The 12,104-nt window shown below is 36.5% G+C and overlaps 1 protein-coding gene and 1 long non-coding RNA gene across 2 annotated transcripts in view; one reads left to right on the top strand and one right to left on the bottom strand.

Moving 5' to 3' along the window:
• The window catches only part of LOC309489940, a 275,593-nt gene that overhangs the window by 160,681 nt on the left and 102,808 nt on the right, over nucleotides 1–12,104 (bottom strand). The window lies entirely within an intron of this gene.
• spon1b (spondin 1b) overlaps nucleotides 1–12,104 on the top strand; it is a 66,455-nt gene that overhangs the window by 39,016 nt on the left and 15,335 nt on the right. Inside the window, exon 7 of the mRNA XM_082158886.1 lies at nucleotides 10,754–10,818. Coding sequence (XP_082015012.1) covers nucleotides 10,754–10,818 — 65 coding nt within the window. The remainder of the gene's footprint in view (nucleotides 1–10,753; nucleotides 10,819–12,104) is intronic.

Here is a 12,104-nt window from a genome sequence, read left to right as displayed (position 1 = left end):
GGAACTCTGATGGCTCGCTGCAGGACTAGCATACAGCAAACATTGAACTAGACTATTTAAATTTTGAGCAAGCAATCTCACTGGGTGCACTCTCCATCAGGCCAATCAGCTTGTGCCATGCGGTAATGATGTGATTGCTTGTAGATTGCATGTAAAGGACCTGTCAGCCTGCACCCTTTAGAGTTTCGTGACTGAACAATATATTAGGGGTGGGTACAATTTTTTTCCGATTTTAATCGATTCTCATTTTGATGAACTGATATCGATTCTTAAATCAGTCATGATGTTTTCAGTTGATGAATGAACAAAATAAGTTATTATTTGAGTCATTTGTTAATTTAATTTGGCGTGACAGATCACTGTAGCCGCCTCAGTTCAAGCGAAGCGGGAGCAGCGCGGAGAGGACGTGAACTGATCATGTCTTCTGCTTTACTACAAGTTACAACACAAAATATACATGAATGAACATCAGAAGGTATGTTGAAAGATACAGTACAACTTACTGAAATCCATAATTGCTCAATCAGTGTTTCAACCATGGAAAGACGTCAGTAGTCAGCTAGAAAAATTAACCATTTTGATGCACTATACTTCATATTTATTGTATTTTTACTTAACCTATTTGAATAAATCCGTCATGTTTTTGATAGCCACAATTTAATGTTTATATTTAAAAACACGAGTAAAATGTTAAAAGATCCCGAAAAATCCTTGAGAAAATTTGCCATTTACTCTTGATACATACCCCAAATAATCAATATTAAATCAATTTGTGTCAATATTCAATATATATTATTCAGTGTAATAATATTCAATAATATGTAATAATTAACATTCAGTATACATATATATATATATATATATATATATATATATATATATATATATATATACACACACACACAGTGCCCTATTCACCATTCACTATCACATCTTTATTTTTAGTGTTTCTTACAGTGCAAGTAGTTTCTATCGATTTAGCCTTATCTCCATTTTGAAAGTCGCATAAGTCATTAACCAGCAAAGTTACAGATAAAGCATTCTCATTAAACTTTTCTCTTCTTTTAAACAATTCCAGATCTGTTGCTGATTAAGTGAGCCTTTGTGTAATGGACTTGAAATAATGGTGGACTTTTTGCTCTAGTGTGAAATCAAGCACCTTTCAGCAGATCCATGCAGAAGATTGTGAATTAGTGAACAATAGCCTATAGGGATTTACAGAGACTTCTTATTGAGTAGGGCCAATTAACAATAATGTGTGCCAAAAAGACCGCCAAAAACAATGCCAAACTATAGAAAATAAGTGTGTGATATATATAAATATATAAACCTGTAAACCAAAGACGGCTTCCAATTAAATAAAGCCTTTGTCTTTAGTTTCTACAAAAAATTATGGGGCTGACCAGATAGTTTTGAAGTTTTCTATATGCCCATGAGTTGCTTATGATATTAATTTAAAACTTTTGCCACTGGAGTACAACAAAGGCTAGAACTCGAACCTGTAATTCCCAAAATACAGAGCATCTACAAAAATAGGCTAACATTTTTTTATTCTTTTGAGCATGATTGGACATTTAATTTCTATTAATTTACATCATATGTGTTTTAAAGAACCTCTTTATAAGACCTCTTTAAGGCTGAAATCAGTTAGATGTGAAAACAAAATGTGCAGAAGCCTTGCAAGTGTGACACTGAGTTGTTAGCTCTGACTGACAGCTCTCTGAGCACAACTCAATTACTGCCACCACGCCACACTCGTTTCGGCAGCAGCTGATGGACACGTCCTGCAGGGATTGTGGTCACGGGCGGCACAGGGCACAATGGTCCGATCAAGGTTACGATTACCAATGATTCAGAACTAAAAGGCAACACAAAAGTGCCAGTAATGTACTAGGACTGTTGAAGGATTATTCTGAACGGAGGTTATTGGGTGATAAGTAGCAATGACTCTGAAAGAAGTGGTGTAGATTGGAAAAAGTGATTCAGAGGAGAACTTCAGTACACGCTTGCCTAGCTCTGGACGACTGGTAATTGCTGTTTGCCAAATGAGTGGCACTTCCAAGAAAACTCAATATTTTTCATTGTCACTCTCCATCTACTCTCATTTCTCTCTGTGTGTAGCATGGTCTGTTTAGCTGGTAGATCAGTGACATGACTCTGATGATTTTTGTTTTCAAAAATGAATTAAAAATGCAATTTGTGAATAATATGACTTGAATACACATTCTATGATGAACATAATTTTAATTTCTGAATTAAAATTAATTATTATATTTTTGGGGGGCATAAAGTCACAATTGTAGGGTGACACAACTGAAAAAAAATGCAAATCATACTTAAAATAATTAAAAAACACATCTTCTATGATGAACATGATTTTTAATATCTGAATTAAATTTAATTTTGATATTTTATTTATGATAATTTAAGGGTGATACAACTGTTATAATATTATAATGATGAAAAGCCTCATTAGAGAATACATATTTTTCAAAGGAAACCCTTAATTATATTATTATTTCAAATTCAAACAAAAATAGATAAATAAAATAAACAAAAAATATTATAAATATATTAAAAAGAAGGAAAGATTAGTTTAGATTGTACAATGTCATGTTATAACCCTCTATACATTTAATGATATTTACTATATGAAAAAAATCTACTTTGAAAAATAATTATTTAATTTAATTATTTAAATGAATATATGTACAGTACTGTGCAAAAGTCTTAGGCACACTAGTATTTTCACCCCAAAGAAATGGTTTTAAGCCAGTTATTTATTTATTTATTTTGTTGTAGTTTTTAAGTATGAAATATCAGTTTGCATTTCCAAACTGTCACGGTTGGCTTAGATAGGAAGCAGGGTGTCCGCGCGGTGGTAAAAGGTAGTAAAAGTAGTAAAAATAATCTACCAAAATCAAGGCCCTTGAAAGGTAGTAAAAGGTAACAAACGCAATTTGACTTGGTAGTAAATTTTTCATCACCACCTCAATATATGAGTTTCCATTTTTTTGCTTAATATTTGTGTCTCCATATTTTAACTTCATCTAGCATGATTAAAAAATATATATAGGCTACGGTGCTAACAGGACCTGACGGGCTCGACATTAACGCTTGTCCGGGACAAGTGGATTTTTTGAAGGGACAAGTAAAAGAGAATTTTACTTGCCCGACCGGACAAGTAGCCTAATTAAACGTCAATAACAAAAAATTTATAAATAACTAGGGAATCACTAAAATGAGAGAATGATTCTGATTGTATTTATATTTATTGTAAGTTGCGATCGATAGTGGATGTATTAGGCTACTGACGGTAACAAGGTTGCGCTGTTGAGGCTCGCGCAGCCTCTCGAGGAGAAATCCAAACAAATGTAAACTCAGTTTAAACTCAGTTAACAACATAACGTTACTGCCAATGCCAAAATTCAAAATGTGTTTTAATATTTTTAACATATGATACAGTTTAGCAACCTCACACGACGAGTGCTGTTTTCTTGAGTAAGTTACCATCACGACTGAAAATGTGACATTGCTTTTGATACAACAGTTCAATAAACAGTTCAAATTAAGTTACTTACATTTTAGACACAATATTGACTGTTTTTGTTCTGTTTCAGCAGCAAAAATAGTTCCAAACAAAGATCACAGCAGAACCGTAACGCATCTCACCGTGTTTCATTACTGAATGATTCAGCGTTTTGAACGAATTGGCTGAGTCAAAGATTCAATGTCCCATTCATAAACATGTCTCATTCTTGAATGAATCAGTTGTTTGAACGAATCGTTTGAATGAATGACTCAATGACTCGCTCATTAAGACGGTCGCCTGACGCCTCCTACTGGCGGTTTACTTTCATGTTTAAAAGTATCATTCTTTCCAACGTTTCTTATTTGTATATTCAAAAATATTTTAAACGATCTCATATTCATAACATTATTTAATGCAGTTGTACATTTTCAGTGTAAATGATTTAATTTGATCAGCCCTTCCTAGGGTAACAACAGCCCTATAGTATCTTATTAGGCTATTCCAATTTAATCTATTGATAAAATTTAAAACTAAAGATTAAGCATACATTGAATAAGATTTGGGGGGTGGGGGGGGGGGGTGGCCCTTTAAAGGTGCAGATATGACAATATGCAGATTTAAATATATCAGAGCTGATTTAACACAGATGAGGATATTTCTTCAGAATAAATTATATTTACAGCACACACACACACCAAAAACATTCCGGACAAGCAACTTTTTTTACTCGGACAAGTGAATGACAGATTTACTTGTCCAAAGGACAAGCACATGAAAAGGCTTAATGTCGAGCCCTGAGTGAGTCGGAGTTGATAGCAATGACAAAGTGCCAAGGTTATTATTCACCTTATTAGGGCTAAGGGCTATGGTTAGGATAACTCAAGGGCTAGGGTTAAGATAAGGACAACTGAAACTCAACTCGACACTACAAAAAAAACATAATTGACAATGACAATAGGCCTACTTAATGATAACAATTAAACATTAGTGTACCTAATATGTCCTGTATGATGGGTGTGACAGTGTCACACTTATACCTTATAGTAAGTAGTAAGTGGTGCTTTACATACCCCGCCCACCCCACCCCACCCCCAAAAAAAGGGCTGCTGCTTGATGTCGTGATGGTAGTAAAAAATATTGTGGAGGTGGTAAAAAAGGTAGTAAAAGGTAGTAAATTCATCTCTATGATTCCTGCATATACCCTGGGAAGACGAAGACAACAGATCAATATACATCTAGTTTAATGAACGTTCTCCAAGCAAGCAGGATAAACACAACCATAGCTAACAGAGATCGGACAAAGACAGAGTGAACGGGAGGAACTAAATAGCAATTACAGATGATGGTAATTAATAGGACACAGGTGATACAGATGAACTAATGATGGTAACCAGGGAGACAGACTAGTGGCGGGAAAGGAACATGTGACAAATGACAACTAACTGAAAAGTCCATAAACACAGTGGTGACAAACATTCATTTTGCCCTTAATTTTAATAATCCAGTGAAATTTTTGTATGCACAAGGAGTCTGACAACAGCTGGTATGATCTGATCTCATCATCATCGTGTCTATCTGTGATTACATAAAGAAACAGAAGAAACTAAGATAGACTAAATCCAGAAGAACTGTGGCAACGTCTTCGAGAAGCTTGAAGAAACCTTCCTGCAAAGCCTTAAAAACTATGTGCAAGTGTACCTGGACAAAAACGTTTAAACGCAAAGGGTGATTTAGTTAATTGATAATTAATTGATAAGTAAAATCTATTTATGACATTATTTTTAAAAGCATACTCACTTTTAGGCACTTTTACACAAGTGCTTCTCACAGTACTATTGCTTTGCAGGCAGGTTTCTTCAAGTGTCTTGGAGACACGGCTGCAGTTCTTCTTGATTTAGTCTGTCTCAGTTTTTTTCTGTTTCTTTATGTTATAACTGATGGAGGGATCAGATCTCTGTGTGGAGCACCGGCTGTTGTCAGACTGCTTATGCATACCAAAATCTCACTGGATTATTACTGACACTACAGCAAAATATATAAATAACTGGCTTAAAACAATTTTTTGGGGTGAAAACTAATATGCTTAAGACTTTTGCACAGGACTGTATCTTTTGAAAAAAAAAAGAAGGTTTTTTTTACTGAATAGTTACACCATGATGTTTTTTTAATCAATAAATATAAACTTTTGATGAAAATTGTCGTTTTTCTCTTCATACTGTATGAAACCAACAATTTCTAAGAACTTGGCACATCATTTAAAAAATAAAAAAAATCCTAAAACTTTTTCTTTTCTTTATCTTTCTTTCTTATTTATCATTGACTCAGATGACATAACTATCCCATTAAGGGGCAAAAGGTATCTTTCTCCATTGATGGTCATTCAACAGCAGCCTTTGGTAATATGTGAGCTGCATGCCTTGTCAGTCGGTTGTGCCGTGTGCTTATATGAGACTCTTTTGAAGCCTGGAGAAATGGAAAGGTGTATGTGACCTTCCCGGAGGCATTTCTCCAAGAACCCTCTGAGACCCTTTGGCTTCTCAGCAGTCACACTCCTCTACCTCTCATCCTTTGTTCCTCTCCTCTTCTGTCTTGCTCCATCCCCCCCAGCAATTTGGTCAGGGTCAGTTTGGGGCGACGGTCTGTGAAGTGTAAAACCCGTTTTCAGAAACAGCAGCCAGGGACCCAGAGTGACACAGTTCTCATTTGCTGCACAGCACGGATGGGCCCACAAGCAAATTCACTGTGTGCAAATGAAAGTCAACAGTTGTCCTTCTTATTCAATGTCCTGAGAAATTTAAGGCAAGATACTACAGGTGAATAGGGTAAAGAAGTTTTAATGAATAGATATCACCATACTGTACTTCTGTCAGGACCACTACCGTCAAATACGATTGACAATTAGCATATAGTTTGGATTGGCGGTATCGGTATGGTTCCGGTTCTGGGCGAGAACTCCCTGCGCATCCATGCAGCCTAGCATGGATAAGAGCAGGGAGAGCAGCAATAACCCCCCTTGGGGTAAACAGAACAGAACCAACATGAATGTTTGCAAAAATATTTAATTCAAGATTTTAAAATACAACATAATTCGAGAATTTATTCTGATTCAAGGGGAATCAGAATGCCAAATCCTGACTGGGCGAGAGGAGGAGCTGGGGATGGAGGAGGGGAATTAGCTCCTGAGAAACGCGTTATAATACTGAAGGAGCTTATATATGTATACGGTGATAGGCGTCGTCGAATTCCTATAGGTAGATGTGGATCAGCTAAGAATCAGCTGATGTGAGCTTGACTAACATGACCTGCCAGAACTAATGCTACGCTTGATTTTCCCAGTTGATTAATCAAAATACATTACATTAAGTCAATTGTTTTGCATTACAAGTTTAAAAAAAAAAATTTGTTTAAACATGCAATTATGTAATTAAATCTGAACATTAGGTAAAGCTAGGTTCAAAATTCTTGTTTCAAAGGTTTTTACAGAAGGGATTTTTGGGATATCTCTTTTTATCACTCCATAAATCTGAAAATACTGTCATCATTTTAGACATAAAATGTTATATAAATCAGGCAAATTGATTGTATGAAATTAGACATTTCTCAGCCGAGTCCGATAGCCGATTATTCAGAATGATATCGGCCGATGCTGATACCAATTGCCGATTATTCAGAATGATATCGGCCGATGCCGATACCGATAGCAGATTATCCAGAATGATATCGGCCGATGCCGATACCAATTATTCAGAATGATATCGGCCGATGCCGATACCGATTATTCAGAATGATATCGGCCGATGCCGATACCGATTATTCAGAATGATATCGGCCGATGCTGTTTATTCGGAATGATTGTATACAAGTCAGTTACACATATAAGGTAGTTTTACTGACATCTTTCCAATGTTGAAACACTGATTGAGTGATTACATGAGACATGATAAGGATTTCGGTAAGTTGGACTGTATCTTTCAACTTACCTTCTGATATTCATGCATGTTTTTCTAGATATAATTTGTATTAAAGTAGAAAAATAGACCCGTGCTCCGCGCTGCTGCTTGAACTGAGGCGCAACAGCGATCTGTCACGTCACATTTAAGATCGCCAAAACGCATTTATTGTCTGAATTTCGTGATGAAATGAACAAAATTTGAAAGATGACACTTTGTTTCTTTTAAGAAGTAACAAAGCACAGAGCTATTTAGGTTATTGGGTGAGAGGCGCGCTACAAATAATGTTTAGTATAGGGAAAATCTGCAGATCTGGCAACCCTGGCTTGAACTACAGGTGATTCATAGGGTCAAATAGAGCCGGCTTTTATGTAGCTGTTTTTAGCTGTTATTGCGTTATTGTCGCATTAACTTGCCTTAACTAACTCAACACGAGAAACTTTCTTCACACACGGTGTGAGTTGCTGTCGGTCATGTTTTACCGCACCCTTTTGATTGACAGGATATAATCGGCACTGATCATCGGCTGTTTTTAAACAAAACATAGTGAAAATAATTGCTTTTATCAGCCGATACGATTGTTGGCTGATACATCGGGGCGTCTATAGAACAAACTCTTCTGTAAAACCCTTTAGAGATAGGAATCAAACTGAAAAGTTTGGTCAATAGTTTTGGTTTTGCCTGTAATGTCTTGCGTTAATGAAATAATTCACCTACAAATTACAATTTTTACATAGTTTACATTGTCATTGTATACTCACCCTCATGTTACAAACCTGTATGACTTTTTATTCTGTGGAACTTAAAAATATATATATATTGAAATGTCTACAGTGTTGTTTTTGATCCCCATTGATTTTCATTGTAAAGACAAAAAAGTTTTTCAAAATATCTATGTGTTTCACAGAAGAAAAATCATAGAAGTTTGGAATGACATTAGGATGAGTAAATGGCAAAAGAATTTTGGGTGAACTGTCCCTTTAAACCCTGTAAAGGAATACTGTATTTAGCATTCATACAGCGATACACAGGAAATCTGCATCCACAAAACAAACAGGCCAATGCGTGTGACCTGTATGTGAATGTGAGCGAGCGGTCAGAAGGATTGAGAATAAGTTTGTGACCAAAACACCAAAGCAAAACCAAAAGTGCACTTGCCTCAAGGTGATTAAAAGTTGAATTGAAGATAGACATGTTCTTTACAGCAGCCTATAGGGAGCTGTTGACTCTCTCAAAAATTGAAAAATTGCCAGTCACCCTTGAGCAAAATGTCTTTCTGTTTTCTTGAAGCTTCTCTGGTACATCCCTCCTTAAAACCCTCAAGGAGGTAAAAAAGCTTCAGAAGAACTTAGTTTCTGGCCCAGATGTATTATTATTATTTTGCACCACAATCGATGGTCATGTTCAGAGCACTGGACCGTTTTTTTTTTTTTGGTTCAGCGGTTTGGCGATTTCCTTTGAGATTTCACTCCCAGGTTCTCAACCTAAGTACACTTGATAAATCCTCAGAATAAGCAGAAGTGAAGTCCATTTGGCCCATTTCAGTTCATATATTTCTTTTTGGTTCCAATGCGAAAGAAACTTCCAGAGTGGTGGACCGTAAATTAACATCCTCAAGCATGTGCGGCACCATCTGCCTCTTTGAAATATATTCATCAATTTGGCCAATTAGCAGATTAATTGCTTAATTACTTCGAGGCAGCTGTGTATTTCTCACAAAAATGCCAACAATGCCAGAACGTAGTCGCTTCACAATGTTACTTATTCCAGAGATCTTTGTTTGGTAGCAGCTGTTATTAAATTTCTGTTGCAAAGTGGGTCTATTGTTGAACCAGTTAGTGCGTCGATAAATATAGAAGTTGAATGCACGACAATATGTCTTTGTTGACCCGTGTGGCCTGTGTGTGCTATTTCTGAGAGTAAATGCAGTAACAGCAAATTTACTTTTAGTGCACTTGACCTAAACTGATGGCTGTTTTTAAACTCCCAAACAAAATCTGCATGAAACGATCCAATAAGCATTGAGTAAGCAAGTGAATATTGATTTTTATGCTGCTTTGTATCGCTTGTCTTGGCGTTAATGTAATTCACGCAGGCCATTAGGAATGTACAAACTCGCTTTGTACGTCTGTTTGATGTTGGGCGGCAAACTGTGAGTGTGGATACTTTCCTCACTCAGCTAGCATCAAAAGAGCATTTGCCACCAGCATGTTAATTTTTCAGTAGTCTCACTTTCATTGATCTGACGGAAGAGTTTTTGTGAGGACGTTTGTAATGACAGGTCGCTCATTGCCTATAGATTGAGGTTAAGTCAGGGGTCTCAGAGACACTTCACAGGCCATATTCAGTGGCTTTTGACACTCCTGACCAAACCTGAATCTATATGCTGAGCGGTATTTGGTGCAAAGTGGCCCGTCATTGCAAATGTCCTCACAAACATCAGATTGTCAATTGAAGTGAAGAATAATTTGAGGAGAGAAAAAAACAGATAACATACCAGTTATACGATGCCTTCAAAGATCAACTTTGGGACAAAAAGGAAAACTTATTGAAATTTAAATTCTGTTTTCAAGGCCTCTGTTTGAATTTAAACTAAACGCTCTCTCAGTGTGCAGTGCATTATCAGACAGAAGTCTACACATGAACCGATATGGCACAAGCTCTATTATTGCGTGAGTATTGCACCTGAAACTGTCAGCGGTAACTGGTACCTTCATCCTGTCTGAATGTTGGAACAGATCGTCAGACACTTCTTTCAGCCCCTAGCATCCCCTGATGAACACATACAGGGCTTGTCTTTCTTACTTTTTCTGTGCCTTTCGATCTCTGTCTGTTGCTTTTGTCTCAATCACGCTCTCTTGCTTTCTTTGTGTCTTTGACTGTTCTTTACTAATGAGGTTTTATTGTAGCTATTTCTTTTTGTTCTCAGTGAAGTATTGTTAAAGCATGGTGTCTTTTTCCCTTGGGGCCAGGTATCACATAACAACAACAACAACTGGATCAGTGCTCCAAACAATAGCAGAAATCTTAAACGCACAACCAGAAGTGAAGTATTGTCATGAATATAATATTTCAGAGGTTTAGGGAGAGAAATAAAGCATGGAAAAGAAACTTTTCTTTTTCGTAGTGGTGGAAAGACAGATACATTGAAGAAAGTAGAACACAAAATCCTTGCTGTTTTGTCTCAGCGCACTTGTCATTCTATATATAGGATGCAATAAAAATTCAAATTATCTTTTTCTGTCTGTTTCTCTCCGTCTGTCTCTCTCAGGGTGATGATGTTATGACAGTTATCAAAACCAAAGCCCAGTGGCCCGCCTGGCAGCCTCTTAATGTGTAAGTTTCCTTCTCTTTTGTACTTTTACATTTATACTGAGGCCCCAAAAAGTATTTTGACACTTTAGCCACACTTAAAATGTAGGAATGTCACTGAATTAGCCCATATGACAAAATATAAAACCAAGTGTGACTTTGTGTACGGTAGTGTACGTTTCCAAATCTGTCCATTGTCTTCTCTCTCTTGGGTGAGTATTTTTTAGTGGAAAACAACAAGGTCTGGTTCATGAAAAAAAAAAACCTCTTCAGCACCTGCTGGGTATGTAGATGTTTCTTTCCCGCTCACTAACGAGGCGGTTAATATTTTATGTGCGGTTTTGTTTAGCGAAGGCTTCCGTTTTTTGATGAGAGTAGCATTTCCCCCGCGGTGCTTTTGCGATTGAGGTTAATGGCCTCCCTCCAGCTCCAATACATCAGGACATTCTCTTGACCTATTTTAACATCAGACTGTCAATTACCACAACCAAATTACCCCATGAAGAGGAAATGGAATGGCAGACGCTAATTAAATAAGGCATTTTCCACCAATAGGTCACAATATGGTGCCCCATAACTTTTTTTTAACGCATTAGAGGCACTTTTTTTTTTTGATAAATGTTTTGTTTGATAAACTATTATCTCACAAAAATTACCTAGCTTGTATAAAATGGGCAGTTTAGTCTTTCCTACCTGTCTTTTTGTATACAAAAAGACCCCCCCCCCCCCCCCCCCCCCAGCAAACCTCAGGCAGTATTAAAAATAATAAAACAAATATAATATAAAATATAATTGAATCATTATTTATGCACCATTGAATCATTATTTTCCTGTTGATCACTGTAAAGCTGCTTTGAAACAATCTGTATTGTATAAACGCAATACAATTTAAAGGTGACTTGACATAAATATACGACGAGTTCAGATGCAAAAGCCTCTAAGTGCCATCTGAAAATTTCTTCTAGAATGATCATTTTTATTAAGCTCGTATAGTTAAGTTCAGTTATTTCACTTAAATGACAATTAATAGGTAATTTTCATTGCCATTTAAGTGAAATTACTGAAATTAAATATACGAGCCTGATAAAAAGGATCATTCTACAGTAGAAGAAAATTTCAGATGGCACTTAGAGGCTTTTGCATCTGAACTCTTCATATATATATATTTATCCCCCAGTTTCTTGGGGGAACGCAAACATTTTGCGAGCGAACGCAAAGTTTATCAGGGAAACGTATAGGTTTTGTGAGCAAACGCAATGTTTCTCTGGGGAACACAAAGGTTTTGCGAGAGAACGGAAAAGCATCTACTT

The sequence above is a fragment of the Leuciscus leuciscus genome, assembly GCF_965113295.1.
Source record: "Leuciscus leuciscus genome assembly, chromosome: 25".
Classification (NCBI taxonomy): Eukaryota; Metazoa; Chordata; class Actinopteri; order Cypriniformes; family Leuciscidae; genus Leuciscus; species Leuciscus leuciscus.
Note: the sequence above shows the minus strand (reverse complement) of the source record. Positions and strands in the feature narration are given on the sequence as shown.